Source organism: Lupinus angustifolius, chromosome LG09 (assembly GCF_001865875.1).
Source record: "Lupinus angustifolius cultivar Tanjil chromosome LG09, LupAngTanjil_v1.0, whole genome shotgun sequence".
NCBI classification, from domain to species: Eukaryota; Viridiplantae; Streptophyta; class Magnoliopsida; order Fabales; family Fabaceae; genus Lupinus; species Lupinus angustifolius.
Window position 1 is genome coordinate 5,841,845 of NC_032017.1, and position 24,618 is coordinate 5,866,462.

At 31.6% G+C, this 24,618-nt stretch overlaps 2 protein-coding genes and 1 long non-coding RNA gene across 4 annotated transcripts; all 3 read left to right on the forward strand.

The window, feature by feature from the left end:
• LOC109356965 (E3 ubiquitin-protein ligase UPL7) lies at positions 1,434 to 10,708 on the forward strand. 2 transcript variants are annotated; one of them, XM_019600629.1, is made up of 15 exons: positions 1,434 to 1,565; positions 1,930 to 2,052; positions 2,812 to 3,052; positions 3,434 to 4,023; positions 4,569 to 5,555; positions 5,645 to 5,982; positions 6,688 to 6,966; positions 7,062 to 7,314; positions 7,800 to 7,970; positions 8,054 to 8,146; positions 8,468 to 8,575; positions 8,704 to 8,820; positions 9,249 to 9,338; positions 10,173 to 10,268; positions 10,432 to 10,708. In XM_019600629.1, the coding sequence occupies exons 1-14, from the start codon at positions 1,542 to 1,544 to the stop codon at positions 10,254 to 10,256; spliced, it is 3,498 nt and encodes a 1,165-aa protein (XP_019456174.1). In that variant the 5' UTR covers positions 1,434 to 1,541; the 3' UTR covers positions 10,257 to 10,268; positions 10,432 to 10,708. The 2 variants fall into 2 exon arrangements, 1 of the variants encoding a protein (XP_019456174.1); XR_002108810.1 differs by lacking the exon at positions 10,432 to 10,708 and having other exon boundaries at positions 8,478 to 8,575; positions 10,173 to 10,260.
• Positions 11,211 to 12,044, forward strand: LOC109356425. The gene is made up of 2 exons (XR_002108723.1): positions 11,211 to 11,307; positions 11,693 to 12,044. It is a non-coding gene; the product is annotated as an uncharacterized LOC109356425 (long non-coding RNA).
• Positions 13,367 to 14,941, forward strand: LOC109356475 (non-classical arabinogalactan protein 31-like). The gene is made up of 2 exons (XM_019599792.1): positions 13,367 to 13,544; positions 14,577 to 14,941. The coding sequence occupies exons 1-2, from the start codon at positions 13,367 to 13,369 to the stop codon at positions 14,939 to 14,941; spliced, it is 543 nt and encodes a 180-aa protein (XP_019455337.1).

A 24,618-nucleotide genomic window follows, 5' to 3' on the forward strand; every position in this document is an offset into this window, starting at 1 on the left:
AAAAGGAAATATTATCAAAATAATATCTATATACTGATAGTGTAAAAATTTATATACCGTTAGTATATTATCCATTTTTTATTTGGATTATTCTTTTTGAAAGTCAATGATATTTGAAAGTGAATAGTGGATGATGCAATGATAATATAAAAAGCTCTTATAATGTCAATGTATATATATTTTTTTCTCAAAATATTATAAGATAAGAATGAATTTATGTTCACTTTATATTGAAGCATTCTCTTGCATTGGTAGATATTAGAGTCTAACTTGACTTATACTAATATTATCTTCCCGAAAGGGCTTACTAATATATTAGAACATAGTTACATGACAAAAATACGAGATAATGTTTAAGGTTCTAGCCAAATGGACTTGTGCACTTGAAGTTTTATATTTTTGTCATTTTACTTTTTTTTGTTTTGTTTTTGAGATTCTCCCCTCGAGTAGAATTAGTTTGGCTTCATTAGATCACATGTGTTAATAGGCCAAATGTTTGATTATTATGAATGATATTTATAGAAAGCAATAGTTGTTAATCTAATTATACTATAAAAAGAAATTCGTTTTTAATTATAGGATGGAGGGATGCTCCTGATTATACCAAAAAATTTCTACAATTTCAACTTAATTTGTTTCCATACTAAAACAACTAAAACAATTCATAAATTAAAATCAAGTATTAATTCCATAATATCCAAATAATTTTATATTTCATTTTGGATTGAGATGATTCTGCCTTATCAAATCAAACATTTGAAGTGATGAAAATATAAATTACCATGGCTTAAGATTATTATCAAATTTATAATCAAAACTTAATTTTAAAGGTCTCCATCCCAAGAGAGCCTCTATTAAAGGGAATATATTTATATCCCATAAAATATGTTATCTTATGTGCTATTTTATGTTTATTGAAAAAATATTTGTAAATTAAAATTTTTATGATTGAGTATTTTCTTATCAATCATATCAAGTAATATTTTATGAGATAGAAGATGTGGTCTCTAATAAAAATAAGGGTGTGTTTTGATCTTATTGCATTTTTTAATTTTTTTTCTAGTGAAAGAGGTCTTGTTACATTTTATATCTTGAAGAAGATTGAGTTGTACATTTTAATTTAATAATAAACAGAGAAATGAATTTTTGTGCTATCATGATATAATTCAACATGATAAATCTATTTAAATATATGTTGTAAACTATATTAAAGAAAAATGGACAAATGAGTTATGAAAAAATAAAAAATAAGGTTATGATTGAAAAATAAAGTATAAACTTATATTAAATTTCTAAAATATAAAAAATTAGAAAAAATGACAAATTTGAAATACAAAAAATATGAAAAAAAGTTTTGCCCTATGTAATAATTTTTCAATTAAAATTTAACTAAAAATTCCATCATTAACTTTATATAATTAAATAAAAAAGAAAAAAAGTTCATAATAAACAGAGCAAAGAAAAGTTGATGATGGAGGGGAGAAGAAGATGATCAATGTTGAATCGTTGAAGATCGTAATAATCAATTTCCCTTCATTTCAATGGATGGACTTCGTAAGCATCAGGTACTATAATCATTCTTCATTACCCGTTTCATCTTCAAATTTAATGTTTTTTATTTTTCTAACAATCTATCATCTTAGATTTTTTTTATAGTTTTGGGTTCTCAATTTCTCATGATTTAGCACCCCATTTGTTTAATTTTTTGATTCATCAAAACTGATTTAAAAAAAAAATCATTTTTGACACTTGTGCTTGGGTATTTGTGAGTCTGGGCTTTTACAAAGGAGCAGAAGATGCAAAAAAAGTTGAAATTCAGTTTTTTTGAGAAGTTATCTTGATCAGCTTTTCAAAAAATCACTTTTTTGGTATTATGTATGAGAGAATAACCCCTAAGGTTGTTGCTGCTGCTGTTGTTGTTGTGTTTAGGTATCATTGAGAGGAGCAAGTGCAAAGGAGATAACAAGAGATGACCTTCTTCAGAAGGTTTCCCGCGAAAGGGAGCTTCGCAATTATGCTAAACGCGCTGCTGCCGCTGCTCTCTTCATTCAGGTGCTTCCTTGGTTTGAAATATTTCAATTTTGTTGTTGTTGTTGTTGTTGTTGTTGTGTTTCCGGTAAGAACTTGAGTTCATTCAGGGTGAGCCTTAACACAACGGAGACATTGCAGCCTTGTGACCCGTGCTCATGGGACCAAGGTTGTGTTAGGTGTACTTTTGATCTTCCCTAGACCCTGCAATGGTTGGAGTCTTGTGCATTTGGTTTCCCTTTTATGCCAATTTTTGTGCATTACGGAGCATGTTGGCTTGTTGGTCATTGTCATTTCTTGTTTTTCTTTGTTGTTTAGAGAAAAAAAGTGAAATATAGTATCAAATGATAGTTTTTATAGGACATTTTTACTTGATGCATTTTGATAACAATGCTAATTGCTAAACATAGGGGGCCAATGCACAAGGCTCCCACTTAGTGAGGTCTGGGAAGGGTAGATGTACGCAGACTTACCCAGACAAACAGAGAGGTTGTTTCCAGGATTTGAACCCGTGACCTCATGGTCACTGAGCAACAACCTTACCGTTGTACCAAGCTCAACCTCTTTAACAATGCTAAATACAGTTATATTTTTTTTACTTAATCAAATCAATAGATATACTTGGTGTGTATGAAAATTTTGCTTATTCGGGGTCTATTTTGTGGTTAATTTGACATTTGAAAGTTTGTTATCTGCACTTTGTTAGTATGTTCGTAGTTTCAATTTACAAATCATGTTTGTATCAACATGGAGAGATAAAATCATTTTTCTTAATGCAATCAGAGAGTATGGAGGCGCTTCAAGGTTACAAAAATGGTCGCCTTGAACCTCCAGCAGGAGTGGGAGATATCGGTGAATCATTATACTGGTGTGAGGACAGCAATTTGGATATCAAACAATTTGTTGAGACCGTTTCTTTTCTTTGTCACCTGTCTCCCAAATCGGCGTCAGAAGGTCGATAACAAGAAAATTGTCTCTTTGAAGATCGGCTTGACAATCCTAATGGAAAGCTTGAAGTCATCTGGTATATCCCCTCATTTAAAAGTTCGTTAATTGGATTTCAAGTTCATGTTCTAATTATGTCACTCATTTCATTGTGATGATATGTGATACAAAAAAATAACTCACCACTCCTATTTGTGCTAATAATAGGGTAGACTGCTAAGACAACTTAAATAACGAAACAAATCACTAAGTATAAATAGGAAATAAAAATTTAAAGATCAACTAGGATACTCAATAGTTAATATTCTACGATATAATAAACATGTTATGAGATATTTTTCATATATTCTATTTTGCTTTGTTTTTTCTAATCTTTGAGAGTTAGAATGACCTGTTTTCTTTTTTCTAGTTCAACACACTTATTTAATACATTATTAATGTATCTACCGTATTTCTTTAGATTCCAAGCAGAACTTTTGCTGTCTGGCAATTGGTACAACTGAAGAGAGAAGGATATGGAGTTATCAGGCACAGAGGCTAACTTCTCTTGGCTTTCTCATTCTTTCAGAGTTAAGTGAATGCAATTCCGGGAACCAAGATATTACTATTGTTACATCTCTAGCAATGCGTGTTCTTGTTTTGTTAACTGATCCGAAAGGATGGAAAGGCATTACTGATGGCCCCCATCTAGATGCAGATTTAGCAGTGAAAGATTTAATTCAGTTTATGGGGAGTGATAAAAGTGGTTGTTATGTGTCTATTGCCAGATATATTCATGCATTGAATAGTAATTCTTCTCCGACAAAAAATATCAGTCAGGCGGATGAACTTTTTTTAATTACTGCAAGTGCAATAACTTTAGCTGTGCGGCCGTTTTATCTGACAAATTTTGATGTAAATGGGCCTAGTATGCTGGATGTTAATCATTCTGCTCAGCGGTATATTGTACACTTATTGACTATTCCTTGGCTCGTGAAACGTCTCCCATCTGTTCTTCAACCTGCTTTAAAGCACAAATCTATTTTGTTCCCGTGCTTCCAGACTCTATTGGTAAGCGTCATTAATTTGTTTCATGTTTTTGTTCGAGGTTTGCTACATAAAAGATGGATCTTTCTTGTTCAGTAGTTAACTTTCATATTTTAATATTGAATTTAAGACACTTTTTTTCCGGATGTAATTATTTTTTCTCATTATTCATATTTAAGAGTATATGAATCAATATTCTAACTTCTAATATATAATTGTTCTTAAACTTGTTTTCTCTATAATATTCTCTTGTTCTGTAAAAAAGTTCATAGGTGAACTTTTATGCTTATTTCTGACATGTATTTTTTGCTTCCACCTAATTGTACTATTTTTTAGTTATTGATGGTAGAGGGACACCTCTCTCTGATTTATTAAGATGCTGCTCTCATTTAAGAAATGAAATTAATAATAATGAGCCATAATTGAATCGGTGTAGTTTGAAGCTTACTCTTGAATATGCCTTCCATTAAGCTTATGCCTCAGCCCTCGAGTCAATAAGATCATACTTATAGTTTATGATTATGATCCAAATATATCAGAACTGATTAAACTCAGACAGGCAATGGCAGATTCATAAAGAGAATGTTTTATCGGAGATGTCAGAGTTGGTCCAGTCAGAGGTTCCTGTCTCGTTCAAGGCAATTCCGCCAGTTGGTTGGGCTCTCACTAACATTATATGCCTAGCAACAGGGAACGGGAATGATTCTGTGGGCTCTGGATCCTTCAATCAAGGTTTAGACATTGGATTGTATGTCCGTGTTGTTATCGCTCTAGCAGAAAGCCTACTGTCCTGTCTCGGTAATAATGGATGGACGACAAAGAAGAAGAAAGTCCTTCAACCCGATGTTGAAACTTCAACTCAGCCGGTTGATATGGTTCTACATGAGGGTGAAGCAACAACCTATGAGTCCTTAATAGTGTCATACATTGATCAGTTTCGACCTATTTGTCAGCAATGGCATCTTACAAATCTTTTAGCATCAATAAATACAGACGCCACTAACAAGCCTGAGATTACACTTTCCAATAGTCTTGAACATTTGAGGAAACTAGACTTGCATGATGTTACACTTTTACATTCTAATTTACTTAGAATACTTTCATCCTTGAGTCCAACCCGTGGCTCATTACCGGTTCTCAACATGCTATCCTTCACTCCGGGATATCTTGTCAGATTGTGGGATGTACTGGAGGATGCCTATTTTTCCGGAGACCAACATATTTCTGGTAATGACACAAGTGAAAAAAGAAAAGATAAAGATTTCAAGAAGATGCAAAAACAGGCAAGTAAGAACGGGGCTAATATGTGGGCCAGCGTGCTTAATAAATTTACAGGCAAGTCACAAGCTGCAACAGATTGTACAAATTCCATTGGTAGTTGCTCTGAGCCTAGCAATGTAAATGAGAATGATTCATCAGATATATGGGACATAGAACCTATGAGGTTTGGGCCACAAGGTATTCCAAAGGATAAATTTGCAACGCTTCATCTTTTCTGTGCGACCTATTCACACCTGCTTTTAGTTCTTGATGACATAGAGTTCTATGAGAAACAGGTAAGTACTTGGTTTCTTCTCTTCCCTTCTCTATATGAATTAATTCACATTTCCGGAAACTAACTTTCTAGAGCATATAATGTTAGTAGGTTCCATTTAAACTAGAGCAGCAAAGAAGAATTGCATCGATGCTCAATACCCTAGTGTATAATGGATTATCCAATGTTAACGGTCATCATAATAGGCCCCTCATGGACTGTGCTATCAGATGCTTACATTTAATGTACGAAAGGGATTGCAGACACTCATTCTGCCCCCCTGCTTTGTGGCTTTCTCCTGGTAGAAAAAGTCGGCCACCAATTGCAGCTGCTGCCAGAACTCATGAAGTTTTATCAGCCAACCTAAGATCCAATGATTCATCATCAGCTGCCCTGAGTGTAGGTTCTGTCATCACAATGACTCCTCATGTTTTCCCTTTTGAAGAGAGGTAAATACTAACTAGTGACCGTTAAGACGACTCTAGATTGTTGTCATAATTTCTGCTTTGTGCTATTCTTTATATCCTTGTGACCTTTCTTTTCACTGTTAATTCAGTTATTACTTTCGAAGAGTGAGATAGAGTAAAAAACGCTAATGACCGGAGGATGCTGCCAACTTGAATTGATTTATTAAGTTTCCTTATATTGGTAGGAGTTACAAAAGTTAGAAAAATAAATTAACCTTAGTTGGTTGTGGTGGAGTTAATTGAGCAAAACTTTCCATGGTATTTTCCTCATACAATAATTCTTTTGTTCCTTCTGGTATTGGTGGGTTAAATTGAGATTTGAGAATTGATAAATTAAGAACTACTTAGAGGATTACTGTTAATACGCCCTTTGTTCCTGTCATCTTTCAAACTAACTTATACTTGATATGCGCATGGAGAATCATTTGCGAACATTACCCGTGTATCTCATGAAATAGTGGATAGTTGATTGCATGAGCCGTAGGTTCCTTTATTTTGATTGCATGAATGGTAAGTTCATTTACTTATCAATTACATAAACCTTATATGAAAAAAAGTAATTGTAGTATACAGGTTGTTGATGATGGTGTTAATCTACGTAATTGCATTGGATCTTTTCGTGGTGAAAGTAGATGGGTTGAGTTAGTGATAGAAAGTATTTAATCACTTGGTTTATTACTGAAATAGAGTTGAGATGTTTCGCGAATTCATCAAGATGGACAAGAACTCCCGAAAAATGGCTGGTGAAATTTCTGAACCTGGTTCACGAGCAATTGGAGTAGTAGTACGTCGGGGTCATATTGTTGAAGATGGATTTCGGCAATTAAACTCCCTCGGGTCAAGGTTGAAGTCATCTATCCATGTATCATTTGTCAGTGAATGTGGCCTTCCAGAGGCTGGCCTGGACTATGGCGGACTATCTAAAGAGTTTTTGACTGACATATCAAAAGCTGCCTTCACCCCGGAGTAAGTTTGACATGTTATTTTGTATTTTCTCGTTTTTGTTTCATGGTTATTTTCTCTTCCAGGAGCGATTTTCTTAGCTGACACTTTTCCCTTAGATATGGACTTTTTTCCCAAACCTCAACTTCAGATCGGCTTCTAATCCCAACTATATCTGCAAGATATTTGGATAATGGTCTTCAGATGATCGAGTTCCTTGGAAGAGTAGTTGGTAAAGCCCTGTATGAAGGAATATTACTTGATTATTCCTTCTCACATGTTTTTGTACAAAAGCTATTGGGTCGCTATAGCTTTCTCGATGAATTATCAACACTTGATCCAGAGCTGTACAGGAGTCTGATGTATGTCAAGGTAAACCAATAGAATACCTGTTCTGTTTGCTTCGATCTTATAAATCCTTTGTCAAAATTATTCAGCATCGTTCGCAATGCCCCGTATTGTGACTTGATTTGATTCCGGCCGTCGATTCACAACCTCCTTCTGTCTGTAGATGAGCCTGGTCCAGCTGCAATCCCACTAAAGCATAAATAGGATTGTATATGAATTTTGCTTTTGGAACTGTCCTTGTGAATAGGTGCTGGAACTTGATGTTGTATAACACTAAAATAAAAGAACTATTCATGAGACCATTAAATATTCATTAAAATGATATATTTGGTATTTGATATTTGGTATATGAGGTTTGATTTTAGGGTTGGGATTGCTTTTCTCTTGAGTCTCTAGTCATTGTCTAATTTTAAATTTAACTCGGGGATACTTTGACTCGTCTCTATATTTGTATGTCTGTTCTTGCATTTTACTATTCTACTTGAAGGGTTACATATCCTTTCATGCAGAATTATGATGGTGATGTCGGGGAGCTCTGTCTTGATTTCACAGTTACTGAAGAATCATATGGCAAGATGAATGTGGTCGAGCTTAAGTCTGGCGGCAAAGATATTTCTGTAACAAATGACAACAAAATGCAGTACATTCATGCAATGGCAGACTACAAACTCAACCAACAGGTTTTATCTGTTACTGTAGTCTAATTCTGTACCATATTTACTGTTGTACCATGGATATTTACTTAACCATTTTGAAATTGCAGATATTGCCTTTTTCTAATGCATTTTATAAAGGGTTAACCGATCTTATATCTCCATCGTGGTTGAAGTTATTCAATGCTAGTGAGTTTAATCAGGTATTTTCTTTCTATGCGTGTTGAAAAGTTTTGTTCGCGAGTTTACTGTTTCCTCTTATCTTTTGTACAAAGAGCAATAAAGCATTTATGTGGAAGAATTCCAGATTTCCGAAAACGATTTGCTGTCGTCAGCGTTGAAGTAGTTTTTTATTTGTGCAAAGTAGCATGTCTTGACAAGACAAAAAGTAGAGTATCCGAATCTGAATCAAAATGCAAGTGTACTTACCTACTACAGCCAACTTATGATAACTCATACTGTGAAATGTTCATCTTGATGAGTTCATTCTAACAACAAGATTTCTGAGATATGCAAAAAATCAGCTTCTTTCAGGTGGCAATTATGACATCGACATTGATGACTTGAAAAATAACACACGATATACCGGTGGTTACAATGAGGGAAGCCGGACAATCAAGATTTTTTGGGAGGTATTGCCACCACATTACAATAATTTCCTTACTGAAATCTGATATTTGACCATTGTTTTCAATATTGGTGCATATGCCAATTTCAAGACATCGAAATTCATTTTCCGCTTTCTGTTTACTGTGTGCAGGTGATTAAAGGCTTTGAACCAAAAGAGCGCTGTTTGCTTCTTAAATTTGTCACCAGTTGTTCTCGTGCTCCATTACTTGGGTTCAAATACTTGCAGCCAGCTTTTACCATCCACAAGGTATGTTCTTGATCTTCAATGTTTGATTGGCATTGAAAATGTGTAAGTATAAGAAGGGAACACCTTGGTTCTAAAAAACTACGAAAAATTCACATTATGGCACTGGAATGAGGAATCAGAGAAGCCCGTGAAAGTTTTTTTCTGAGACTACTACTAATGTAATGTGCAAGTATAAGAAGGGAACACCTTGGTTCTAAAACCTAATAAGATGAAATGATGAACTGTTTTAAATGAAACAGTCACCTGGAACCTTAGTCAAAAGTTTTATATTTAGCCGAGTAAATGGGCTCTTTGTGAATTTGCCTGGGGCTTCGATGTTCATCACCGAATAGGGCCTCCTCAATTACTGGTTTTGCTTCCTAGATGGGGTATTACTAATGTCTTGATTTCATTGATTAGCAATTGCTCATGTCTATTTGTTTACATAGGTTGCATGTGATGTTCCTCTTTGGGCAACAATCGGAGGACAAGACGTCGATCGGCTTCCATCAGCTTCAACTTGCTATAATACTCTTAAGGTACTGCTTATGGTGAACACATCCTTAACCATATGCTTATTAGACCTTTACTATAACAAGTCCTACATTTCCAAGAGTCGCAGAGCCGGTCTTTCAACCGAAAATCGGGTCGCGACAGCTAGCCATAAGATGTTTGAAAGTCAAGATCCTCATGTTGGTTATGACTTAAGACATACTGAACATGGGGATGATGAAAATTCCACAATCTCATAGAATATCTTATAAATAGGTTTAGTACATTATGGACTTTTGGACCACTTACTAAATACATCCACTTATCCACTCAGTGATTGAAGCAATGTTGTGGACCGGACCGGGTAGTCCGATCTCTGACCGAACTTAAAAATGACTCTCATTTACAGTCTTAATCGAATGAGGGGTTGAACCACTTTGAACCGAGGAAATTACGGTCCGACCGTATTAAACCCAGTTAAACCAGAATAACCCAGAAAGTGAACTGAATGATTCACTTAAAAAAAGCGGAATACTAATTCAATTTTTGTTTTACTCCTGTCCAAAAAAGATGGAGAGAAGTTACTTCAAATAATTATACATCATTATTAATTATATAAAATTTTGTATTTGTATATAGTTATATATTTATAGATAATTATACATCATATATTAGGTTTAATTGTTCAAACCTAATATGAGATCTCTTCTGGTTTGATTTGCGACTCGGGTTTCACAACATCGGGTTGGAGTCATTGATATTTGAGACTAACTTGTTGACTTTTAAGAGAAGTTCCTTGTCATACTTTTGAATTATGACACTTTTGTGTACCAAAAAAGGAATATTTATATTTCAATTTTTCCTTCTCTCAATGGTTACAGCTTCCAACATACAAACGTCCAGGGACATTGAGAACAAAGATTCTATATGCTATCAATTCAAATGCTGGATTTGAACTTTCTTGATTTGCTTCAGGTGCTAAGTACTAGTGTGTATATATCTCATTTTTTTTATGTCTATTGCATGTACTTTGATAAATCATGCTTAGCAAAATTAACTAGTCACATGCAAATTTTTGCAGCTTAGTTCATATCCAATAAATTTGAGAATACTCTATTTATTTGTTCATGCTTATTTTCAGGTACATAAGGATTTGGTGATCATATTCCAAAGAAGCTAAATCTATATCAAAGTACTTTAGACTATTGGAGTCTGTTCTGCAAATTAATTGTTTTATAGCCAAATAAAATAGATTAAAGCCTTTCAAAAAAAGTATAAAAAAAAAGATTAATGATTGCTGGAGAATCTCTTGTATGTTCATATTGGATGTAATGTTGTACTCTGATTATTTGAAGCAAGGTGCATAAATACAAATAATGATCAATGAATTGTTTGCACATTTTTTTCACTACTACAATGACAATGATATATGTATGTCAGGTTTCAAGCCTAAATACCCTTTTTTGATACATTAAAATCTGGGTTTTTTAAAATTGATTATAGCTAAATTTTAATAAGTTGCACATTTCAATTGGTCTTTACAACACAATCAAGGCGTTAGTATAGTGGTGTAAGGTCCTACTAGTTCTCCATGTAGATTAAAATGTCAATGATTTGATTTTTTGAAGCGACATTTGTTAGGAAAGATAGATATACTCTATAAAGGATTAGTTTCTTACCTATATGGTAAAGGATACCCTTGTTAGTATAAAAAAATTGGTCTTTCCAATGATCAACTTAATAAAATTTAGGCTAAAAACCCTTAAGACAAAATGATATTTATTTATTAAAACTTAATTAAGCCTAAATGTTTTATAGAAATATTCAAACAATATATAACATAAGTGTTATTCATATTAGAGGCTGTTTGGGTCAGCTTGCACCACTAATTAAATCAACGTTGTGAAGTGCTATTTTCAAAGTGTTGCTTCTGTGGAACATGTTTATGCCAATGTTGTTGCTGAGAGCTCAGAAATCCAAGACACCCCATGTTTAGAAGAATCATGTAAGTCCAAGGTAAGCAAAGGATTCATATAACCATTGAATTATTAGCTAGAAATAGTACTAGTTTATTAATTTATCTATGAGTTTAATTTTGATGTACATTGGTCCGCATAATTTTTATAATTTGTCACCTAATTATACATTATTTATGCCTAACTTATCTCTATGGAGTGAGGATCCTCTTTAGTACTATGTAGATGGAAATACATCAGAAGTAAAAGAAAACGACAATATAATATAACACTTATCCCCTTTATTTAGATATAAAAATATAACATTTCTATCCTTAAAAGTAAGAGTAAAATAACAATTTCCCTCATATCAGACATAATTCTGATTCTCCTATAGTACCATAATCAATTAATCATTACATATTTACATGGTTTCACATATGTAGATTGAAGAAGGAGGAGTAAGTAAGGAAGATTACAATCAAGTTATTGATGAATTGGAACAGATCATGAAGGAAAGAACAGATGAAGGTAAAGAAGTGATTTTCCTACGTTGGACCAATGCAAGCCTAAAGCAAAAGCTAACAATGCATCATGAACAACAACATAATCAAGATAGAGAACATTTAGAACTAGAATTTGGAGGAAGTGATGGGTTGTGGATTATGACACAAAGCATGAGTTACATAATGATTCCCCTTTGGAGCATCATAATGATACTGATTATCATAGCAAAAGTGCTTTTTCCAAAAGGACAAAGTTGCTTAGAAAGCTGAAGAAATGGGTGGAAGGAAATGAGAAAGAAAAGGTTAGGAATTATGTTTCATGATAAGTGATTCACTAAAAAAGCTAATAATTTCCCAACTAACAATGTAGTTCTTGCTACATAGGAAGAAATATATTGAGGTTGGCATAGAAGAGTGACACTACATTAATGCAAAATATTAGTGTGATTTGATGTCCCTCACAAATGATAATAAAGTAAAAACAACAACAATATTAAATATTTAAATTTTTTATTGACATAGACATATTTTTATTAACAAAGGACAATCTGAGACAACAAATCGCTGTTATGCTTTGCTACTTCCTCTTCATGAGAAAGCAATGTTCTTAAATAATACACCACTAAATGTTGTTACATGTTTTTTAATTGAAATTATTTACACTTATCTGAATAAATAAAAAGAAATATGGTTCAACAATTGGATATTCTATACTAGCTTGTGCATTTAGATAGTGTTTTATCTCCAATGCTCCACATGCATATTTTAATATTTATTGATTTTCTGTAGATAACAATTAAGAGAATTCTAATGTCCAAACACCATCAACATATTATTGGCATGTGACTGACACAATATTTGAAATATAGGATTAGGAATCTCTCCGGTATTATAGAGGTAAGTTCATAGTAAATAATATAAAAAACATAAAATTGTAACACTTTTATCATTTAAATATAATTATATGACATTTTTACTTTAATATAAATAAAACATGGATTTTATATTTTAGCCTTGACTTGACTTTTATTCCTATATAAATTTAAGTCAAAAGTAACCCTTACTTTTCATGAGATTAGATGATGCATTCTACCTATTTGTGAAATGGCACCATTTTCTAAATTACATGGGTATCAAATTATGTCTTTGTAAACCATTTGTTTTAAATATACAAAAATAACATATAATTGAAACAAGGTGGAGTTTACATTGCTGCATGAAGTGAGATAGGAATCTAAGTCATATAATTTTTATCAATGTTTTGAATTTATCAAAATCCTCATTTTCAAAATCATTGAATTCAAGTCCATAATGAATCAAGAGTCTTGTGATCGGGAAATTATTATATGGTTCATGATTAATAATCTAAATTATATTTCTCCATCATTTCATCCAACCCACTTAACTCAACTCAATAGATTTTATAACCGGTTGAAATAATAAATCAAATATATTATAAAGAATTGAAAAATGCATAGCACGTTAAGAATTAATAGTAGTGTCATCCACGATTGTTCCAATTTTAAATATGCACTTGTTATATATTTTATGCTCCTCTCAAGCCAATTCATTCATATACATTAATCTTTGTACATTGCAAGAGAGAAAGAAAACATGGGATATTATGCATTAACATTGATCATGATAGCATCCTCAGTGCTAGTGGGTTGTACCAATAACTTAGTTTTGGCTTTGGATGAATCAAGAATCATTCATGTTGGTGGAAAAGTGCTTTGCCAAGATTGCTCCCATGGTTGGAATGAATGGGTTTATGGTGGCAAGCCAATCAAAGGTATTGTACCTTTGTGCAAATACTCATTTCAGTCTCTTATGTTTTTCGATATCAGTTTCTCAAAATTTGAAAAATGTAAAATGACCTCCAAAATTTTAAATGGTTATCAAATTAGTCATTTTATTATGTTTTACAACATCTAATATGGAATAATTTGACTAACATTTTAAATTTTTTGAGATCATTATGAGTATTTTCAATTTTGGAGGGACTAAACTGGTAAAGTCAAAAAACATAAGAAAGTGAAATAAGTATTTACTCTTTAATCTATAACTTAAGTTGCATATTCATATATACCTTATGTGGTCACTACTACTAATTAAGACTATGTTATTTTAATATGAAGGCATGTTTGTCCAAATGTCCACTTGGTTAAGTTGCAAACATTGAAGTATGAGCATATAAAGATTCAAACTTAGTTCAATAAAACACTATACTTATGCACATTATAAACCCTTATGAGTAAAAAGCCCTTGCCATTATGGCTCAAACCACATTGATTATGTGTGGATGGAAGATGCTTTTTGAACCTTTATTCAATTTTATCTCAAAATCTAATAATGCCCTAACAAATAATATATTCCGATAAGTGTTTGTCAGAATATATAAAAATACATTACATTCTACATTCTGTCTGAATGTTTTTATTGCATTCACACAAATATTTATTAAAATGTATTTCGTCTTAGAGATATCATGAGATTGTCACATCAAATTAGGGTCCAAAATTGAAAATACAAGGTCCAAAAAATGTATTTATTTTTAGATTGGTCCGATGAAGCGAATGTTCGAAATAATCTAACCTAAACTTGAGTAGCTGATAACTCTACTCTTATCTCATCTCCTTATTCTCCTATATATAAAAATATATATGATTTTACTATTACACATCCTATAGATTTTTCACTATCTAATTATTTTGTATACATGCATTTTAACAATACCTAAATAATCAAAAACATACCATATGATGTTCTTATTTTACTCATTAAGAAACAAAGTTCCTACTACTAATTGCTCTTGCTCTATCAGGAGCTAAAGTGTCCCTTACATGCATGGACAAGAGAGAAAGGGTTGTGTATTATACAAGTGACAAAACAGATGAGTTAGGGCAATATGATATAAGTGTGAACAATTATGTCTATGGCAAAGAATTGAACACAAAAGGATGCTTAGTGAGGTTAGTGTCTTCACCAGATTATGTTTGCAACATTCTCACTGATTTTGGTGGTGGAAAATCTGGTGTTAAACTCAACCAACCCACATTGGTGTATAGAAGTTTGATCAAATATGTGATTAACCCTTTCTATTATACCACTCCTTTGTGTGATAAGCCTGACACTAATGCTTCTAATTCTGAATCCAAAGATCCCCATGGAGAAGAAGGTCATTACTAGTTAATGAGTGTATATTCTTTTATGCTTTAATATTTATGGCGTTGTTCGGTCCATTGAGCCGACCCCATCTATAGTCTATTACCCTGACTTGATTGTTGTTGTGTTCGTTTTTGTTCTGATTATAAATTTGATGTCATATTTTTGAACACTAGCCTACGTCTCAATAGTGATAACATTGTGATCCCTAGAATTATTGCTGTAAATTATGATTGCACATAGAAAAGAGAATCAATAACTCATCCACAAGCTGCAAAGTTTATCTTTCATGTGATCAAAGCAATAGCAAGATAAATAGTATAATATAAGCAAAATAGCTGCAGAAAATGTTTGTACAGAGCAATAATAAGAATTTACGTATAGACTAAAATGAAGTAAAATAAAGAAGTATTCACATTTACACATAATAAGAATTTTTTAATTACTAAGGAATTAGATACTATTATTTAGATGATAATTGTGCTACAAATGAGTCACTTCCCCTCTTTTGACTTAGTTTTTCTCCCTCTTTCTTTTAGGCTCTTCTCCTAAATAAATTATACCAATTACACTTCTAAGATACAAGTAGGTTAAATTGAAACTCTATACCTTAAATTAAATCAAAAGCATTGAGTATATGAAAGATCAAAACTTTGACCAATAGCAAAATGAGATTTGCTAATCTTGAATAATAAAGATATTCAAACAATTGGGTATATGATTTGTTGTTATCTATGGTGTAAGTCGATAAGTCCTCATAATTGATTTAATTTAGTTTATAATATTATTTTATATATTACAATTATTTTCTAATCCATCTTAATTAATTTTAAGTAAAACAATATTTTATTGATTTTTTTGGAGCATCTCTATAAGAGGCAACAAACTACCCATATCATGATAATTTTGCCCACAAACTACCCATATCATGATAATGAGGTGGTCCAAGGCCATAATTCAAACTTGTCTTCAATGTAGCATAAAATGATACCCTAGCTAGGTGTGCATGTTGTATGAGAACGTTTGAACTAAATTATTTAAGCAAGTCTTATTGTCTACTATTAAAATGAATGATACTATATATTGGGTTCAAATTTGCTAAGGTTAGAAACACCAAATATGCCTTGGGTTGGGTAAGAGTAATACGCTTTGAATATATATATTTTGTAAACCTAAATCATACTTGAGTCTTCTAATTTATAATCATAATTTTTAACCACACTCTTAATTGTTCAATGCTACGGATGTAGAGGTCAAACCTAACTAATAATTTTTATTGTGTTCTTCTATATAATTTATCTTATTTTGTTTGAATCAACAATTAATATTAGAAGCTAATTGATATGAAACAGACTAGTCTTTCTAAAATAGTTTATGATGTCCTCCTTTCGGCTCAAAATTGATGTACTTAGTTTTTTTATCATGTGAAGAAAGTAACTCATAGTCTTGCATATCTAGCCTCTTCATTTTTAGTTAAGTAAAAACCATTAAATACAATTATTCAACTTAAGGTCTCCCACTTCTAGTATTCTTACTTTTGAATTAGGAAAATGATCTCATCACCTAATCCAAATGTGTCAATGATATTGATTTACATTTATATTGAATAGTCATCACAACTCATTTGGGATAAGAAGATATGAAAGTCATTTCTTGTTCTCTTTGTATGAAAATGTCAATATACATAGACAAAGGCCTCTTCAATATGGCCAAAACTCATGGAGGGTCTTTCGAGAGGTGTGATGAGATGATAGAGAATGTCTAAATTGAAATCTTAATCTTCTCAAGTATAACTGGATCGTCATTCAATAATTGCTAAGGAGCATGATATGATAATTCTAGCAGTAATTTCATGCACCACCTTTGTTGTCATTTATCTTCTTGAAGCTATTGATATCATTAATTTTTTCATATCACATTTGATTTGTGATCGAAAAAACAGTAGATTCTATGTTCTATGAAAAAGATGGTTATAAGTGTTTGATATATTTAGATTGATAGAACATTATCTTATCTAAAATTTAGCTTTTGTTTATGTTATTAGTTATTATTTGGACCGTTATTATCTTATCAATTATAACAACTTTTGCCTATCTAATAAATTACTATAACTCTTTTTTTTAGTTTTTCTAATTTTTACATGGTATCAAAGTAGTTTCATCCTTCATGACATGTTGAGTCACTATTCCAATATTAAGACGCTAAAAATTAGGAACTCATATTAGTTACATTCCTTTTTTCATATCACCTTCTCATTAGTATTCTTTTTTTTTCTTTCTCAATCTCATAATTCCAAATTAATAAACAAACATTGTTCCAACACACCAATTCATTTTATTTCTTTATTTACATTAATGATAATATTCATACCAATAATCAGTTTGATTGTAACTTTTTCTCTCGTTACCGAATTATGTTAGTAATGATTTCTTTTCTCATCGACGATCATTCCAATGGTGATTATACCATTGTATTCTATTTCCATCACATTCATTCTGATGATGCCTTTTTCTCCCATTGAAGAATTATGTCAGTAACGATTTCTTTTCCTATTGATGATCATTCCAATGGTGATTATATCAATGATTTTCCTTCTCACTAACCATCATTCCGATGGCGCCTTTTTGTCATAATGGTTAATTATATTAATTCTGACCGCCTTTCACATCAACAATCATTCCAATATTGATTATATATGTAGATTTTATAGTTTACAACATCTTTCAACGATTTTTATGGAGTTCATATAATTATTTAATCATTTTAATTTTGAAAGGAATTATTTGTAACAAGGTTAAAGTTTACTAAGCTTTAACGTAACTTGAGGGGTGTGTCAGATATATTTGGATTCATAGAGCATTATCTTATATAGGATTTAGTTTACAATATCTTTCAACGATTTTTATGGAGCTCATATAATTATTTAATCATTTTTATTTTGAAAGAAATTATTTGTAACAAACTTGAAGCTTTTTTCATAATATATATTGGGTTGAGTCGGACAGGTCATGTTGAAAAAGTATTTTATTGGTTGGCTCGGTTTTTTCGGGCCAACCCCAATAAAAAAAATCCATTCGTTGACCAAAGGGAACATGAAGAGTGTGTCGGATATATTTGGATTGATAGAGTATTATCTTATCTAGAATTCAGTTAACTTTGTTTATCTTCTTAATTATTATTTAAAGCGTTATTATCTTATCACTTATAACAACTTTACCTATAAAATAAATTACTTGTACCAACTCATTATCTATGAAGAAAATATACCAACAAGCTGACAAATATAGTAGATAATCAAGTTTCTTAAGTATTGTACAAAATATAGTAGATAATTTCTTTAAGGATGAATATACTTGATAGAAAAGGAAGTAGCAATTTATGCACTTTGTGTAATGCAGCACATTAGATTAATCAAGCACTTAACAACAACTTTATGCTTGGCTTTGATTCACATTGGTTATGCCCTAAAAGATTCTATGCTCATTATGTAATAAACATGGGACTAACTGAAGCAAAGGAAGCAATGCAGATAAATTCCATTGGTTAGTTTGGTTATTTATAAGTCTTTAAATTTGCAGGTTTTTTATAAGAAATTTGCAGAGTTTGTTTTGAGTGATATTCTATACTTGACCAAAATTATATATTGGCTTTGGGCAAAGAGAAATCCAATTAATAGCATATTCATTGTTTTAAATTGTGGTAACGATCTAAATTATAATAACGGTTGCAGATATTGCAATTGTAATCATTGTGATGCAAATTGTGACTGTTATGGTATGAATTATTTTGTGATTAAAAAATGTTTTTAAATTTAATACAACCTGATGCAGTCCAATGTGGTTGTGTTATAATCTAATGCAGTCATATCATTATGGTATAATGTAATATGGTATAACTATAATATTATAACAACATCAAGTAATATGGTCCACAATTTAAATGACGGGTTGATGAAATAACTTTTCTACCAGACAAATAAACAATAAAGTCAAGTTAACACTAATCAGATGGAAGTATCACACTGTTTTGTTTTGGCATCAAATAATATTCTTTCATTCTGGAAGTACATAGTATACCACATATGCATGTATAATGTCACTAACTGACTCATTTATTTTCTGTTTTTCATTTACCAAATCGAATTCATTCATTGTGAAATTAAAAAAATGCTTAGCGAAGCTGAATTTGTAACTTTTGTTCCAATTTTCTCAAACAATTATTATGCAATAAATATCAATCAGAAGCAATTTAGTGATTGCAATACTTTTTTTTAATTATTTTTAGATAATTGAATGATTATCTTAAAGAATATGCATAACCTTCCATATATAAAAAAATTGATATAAAAGAGAGTATCAAACTTTCAAGGAATATATGAAATCTCACTAATATAATAAGAAATATAATAAGAAAATGCAAAAGTATGAAAGTGAAAGGCCTAATTAGAACTTACTTAATATTTGTACACGACTAAAACTTTTGAAAAGTTGGTATCGTTTCCCTATGAATGAGACCTAACTGCACAAATTAATAGTCAAATATGCAACCAAGCATGGTGCAAGTAGGCAATTTTATACCTTTGTTTTTCCACATTTCTTCTCTTATATACATGCTATATCTGAAACAAGGAAACAATAACAATTAGTTTCTGTTTGCATGTTAAATTTTGGAGAAGGAAAAATAGAAGACTTCATAATTATGAAATATACTTGTGAGATAATTCTGAAGCCTTGTTTTTTCCTCTCCAAAACTCAACTCGCAAACAGACACTTAGGTGTTAGAAATGAAGTGATAACCCTTATATGGTATTGGCTTAGGCCATATCCAATAGTGTGCTAACCCTTATATGCTAAGCCTTTAGCACCTTAACTACTTAGCAAGCATTGGAGTTGTTTAAAAAAATATGTCTCACTTAGCATATATGTGCTAAGAGTTTAATTTAGCATATGTGCTAAGGGTTTAATTTATTTGGATAAATATAAAAAGATTGATGAATAAAATGTTATAATTAATATTGGAAACCTTTCTTAACTTACTAAAAAGCATTCTACTATTTGAGATTTAAGTTAATTAACTAGAAGAAATGCTTAAATGATTGATTACTTCACAAGTAAAGTGTAGAATTAAGAGATTGGGTATATGCTAAGAGTAGGATATGCTCTTATTTAGCCATTGTTCTATACTTCTATGTGTGCATTTGATGACTTGCAACTATTAATAAATCATTAACATATTAATGTGTGACCAATAAGCAATTAATTAATGGTGTGAAAAAAGTTAATAGAGCATTAAAAGTATAAATATAAGTAGAAATGGTCAAGGACTCAAAATAATAGGAAAATATTAATACCAACTTGAAGTATATTATTCTAATTTTTGTTTTATGGCCACTGAAGTATATTATTCTACTTCATGCCATTAGAAGAGCCAAACATCAACGCCTTCCCAAATTGTATCTTAGTTACAAATTGAAGCATAGAAACAAAATCCATGAAATTCTGATCTGATTCCAATTATGATACCATAGTGGGCCAATTATGATACCAAATTTTCCTGCTTCAATGGTCTTGTGATTGTGATAATAATCCAACAGAAATTGTTCCAAGTAAAAGTGAACTTACATCTAAAGGGAATATTATATGCAAGGTTGGTAATTTGAGTTTTTGAGCCCACTTTAAAAAGATTTTATCTATAAGATTAGATATTAAAAAAATGAATAAAGAAAAAATTGGGTTAAATTTTAGGTATACTAATTTGGTCCTTTACAATTGAAGAACTTACAATAGTCTCAAATATATCAAATGTGAATTAAATTAGTAATTTTTAGTATATTTTGTAACTCCCAATAGGGACTCTATATTTTGATTGACATTCACAATCTTTGAGTATTGGTTTGGATTTTTACTTTTTCGGTTATCAAAATGGTACAAATAGAAATTTATAAGGATCTCACTCAAAAAAATTGTCTAGCAACAAGGCATTGGTTTACTAATATAAGACTCAACTAGATTCTCACCTACCGACCAAAGCCAAATGTTTAATTCATGTGAACAACATTTGTTAGATAAACAATCATATAACACGAAAGTAGATTAATTAGTTCCTTACTCATAGGGTGATGGGAAACTATTGATTATACACACAAATAAACAATGATATATTTGCTGTCCCTTATAAACTAGAGTACATAGACATTGATCACACACTAAAAAACAGATGCAAAAGGAAAACATATAAGGGTAGATTTATGAAAAAGTGTGTGTATATCATATGTGGAGAGCAATGGAATTGGAAAAGGGATATCCTTTGGAAGATGCTAAATTAGGAACCACCATATAGCTCTTTTCAACTTTATTCTATGTTCCCTTTAATAAAAAGACACCCACTCACACAACACTAGGTAGTTAAGTCATCACTCATCACACACCCTTTTATTGCTACCATGACCTACAACCAAATTCTATAACATCATACTCAACCTTCATTCTCCAACCCTCTCCAAAAAACTACACCCTATATCCTAAACAAACATGTAATAACATTGTTGTTTCTTGCTTTTTCTACCACCTTATCCCTATGGTAGGGTTGGTGAAGATGCATAATATATATGGATGGTGAGTGTTAGTGTTGTTCATGCTCCTTTTGGCTTTGATGGTGGAGCAAGAATAAGTTCAAAGTATTGATGGGAATGAACACTCTTTCTCTTGAAAAGGGCAACTTCGATCCTTTGGCATTTTCCAATTCCTCCATGTGTGTGACTTGGTTTCTCCATGGAGCTTTTTGGAAATATAATATACCTAGTACTTCTATGTAATGTACTTCACCCCTTTTTTTCTTTCAGTTTGTACTACTTGTTTGTATTTTAATTCTAAGTGAATGTTATGTGTATTAATATATGATGCCTACTATAGTATAGGCAGACAATAAATGTTAATGTATGTTGTCTATTGTTGTTGTCTTTCACATGGATAAATCTCTTAACATGTTTTTATTTTGTTTCTTAAATTATATTTGCAACATTAGTGTTTATTGAACATACAAAACATAGTACGTTATACATATGAGACATTTATTAAAGCTAAATAAACTTTTCAGTTTCCACTATCTAGTGTGCTAAACGTGTTATGAAATTTCCTATTAAATAAGGTATAAATAATAGTTTCCCATTCTCAATATTGTCTCTGAAAAAATTGGTTAGTACTTGAAGTTCTTAGAGCTTTATATGCCTTCATCTTTCCCTAGTTCTTAAAAAATGTGACACATTTTATTTGCATTTGTGAACTTTGCCACTAGTTGTTCTCTTTCCACTTCAATTTCTCTTAGATTTATGTAACTAAGTGAGAGAGAAATTAGTCCAGATTTAAGTAACTAAGATGCTTGTCGATTTTTTTGCCTAACATTATATTTCATGTTTTTTGGAGTAGTCGTGTCTTGTTAGCATGGCGTGGTGTTTCTGTAATTTTATTAGCCTGACATGGAGTTTCAATGACTATTTGTCCCAACTAATTGATAAACTAACAAGTGTTACAATGTAGGAGTTGAAGAGGTAATAAGGTACCTAGCTAATTGAACCAAATGCTTCATAAGATTAGCCTATAGAAATAAGTCCCTACCATATAAGTACATAAGCTACCTCAAACAAATTGTCAAATATAAGTTTATGAAGTAAAATAAAGGATATTGTTGGCATGACCGACCATTCTGGTTTGTCGGGGGCTGATTTTTTCATGTTAGATGGCTTTGGCAGGTCCATACTCAATGCATAGTTGACTTATAGGTGGTATCAGGTCTGGTAGCTGTATTGTAGCTTGTCCTTGTCGTGTGGCAGGAAGGTAGGTGAGATTTGGAGGCGACGTGGCAGGTAGAATGTCAGGGTAGTGGTCCTAGAAGTTGTCCACATGTCCACGCAATTGTAAGGCATGTGGTTAAGCTTTTTGTCTGACCATGCCCAGTTCTTGGTCGACTAGGGAATAAGGCAACTCGGCCAACATGGAATGCATGGTCGGCCAGGTGGAGCAGCATGGTCGTTTAGGGAATAACACAGCTCGATCAACATGGAATGCCTGTTTGACAAGGATGGAACAACCAAAAATCATTAGATTTAAGTATTTTGATTCAATCATATAATATAATGGAGAACGTGAGGGAAATATTCAAGTTAGGTAGATAAAATGGCAAAGTGGATCAAATGTCATATAGAAGAGACTCACTTAAGCTTAATGAGAAATTTTATCCCAAAGTTGTAAGACTTGTAATGTTATATTAGACAATTTTGATTGGTAAAGTGTCAACAAGAGAATAAATTCAATATAGCAGAGATACGAGTGTTACTTTGGATGACTGATTACATTATATAAGATATGATTAAGAATAAACACATCAGGGAAGAATTTGGGTAGCTCTTATTGGTAGTTAAATGGAGATTAATATCATCAACATTTCAGATGAGCCTAATCTTGAGGATTTGTAGCTAGTATAAATTAATGTTGTGAAATCTGAGTCAAACATCAAATGGAAGAGGTTCTGTATTAAGATTTAATCGGTTTAAACAGCTAAATTGTCTGATCGGACCAAGTGATTTTATATATAATTTATCATTTTTATCTATAAATATATAGTTATGTATATTACAAAATGTTATATAATTAATATTATGTATAATTATGTTGAAATAATATACTTTCATTTTTTTAGACTGAAGTAAAATGAAACATTAGAGTAGCGTTCTATTTTTCTTTAAATTTTAAGTGAACCGTACGTTTTACTTTCCGGGTTATTCTGATACAACCGGGTTTAACATGGTCAAACTAGATTTTCTCCGATTCAAAGCAGTCCAACCCCTCAATCAATTAAGACTATAAACCAAAATCATTTTCAAGTCCGATCAATGGTCGAACCGGTCGGACCGTCCAGTCCAATTATGACAACACTAGTATAAATAACTTATGTGCATGTTTGACAAATTAATTGATTTGGCTTAAATGGATACCCTCCCATTAAAAAATTAAGCAAAATAAAGGAACTTATTTGGTTCTTAATTGTTTTATGAGAAATTAAGATAATTTAATAATTCACAATATACATTAAAAGCTTTTGAAAGAGAAATAAAGAAATAATTGGGTTTGTTAGGAAGTAAGTCTCATATAGTTTGATTTCTTATCTCACACATTGTATAAATACATGTTGGACTACTCTCTTATTATTAGATCCCATTTTTTTCTTGTTGTTGTAAGCCAAAATATGTCATTTAGTCATGAGTGAAATATAATCATTCATCTCGTACCGATAGGTTTATGGAGGGACATGTTGGGAAATAAATCTCAATCATATATCACATTCTTAGACATGATTTAAATATATATTGAATTTCTTATTTCACTTTCAATTGATTTTGATAAGAAAAACCTTATGAATGTAATGACCCCTCCTAATTAGTATTAATATACTAGCAAATTAAACTTAAAATAGTCTAGTGAGGAAAGATCACATATATTTGTCCTCCCATGTGTTAGGTAAAAGATTGAGACGCCATATTTTTTGATACTAGTAAATTAAAGATTTGTCAATATTTTTAGTTATCAGGAGTGATTAGTGGTCAAAAAAAATTGGATGATTTATTAGAATTTCTTAAGATTCAAATATTCACATCTCAAACAAATAAAACAAACTACTTCATGAAGCAATTCTCTATATGAATGTTC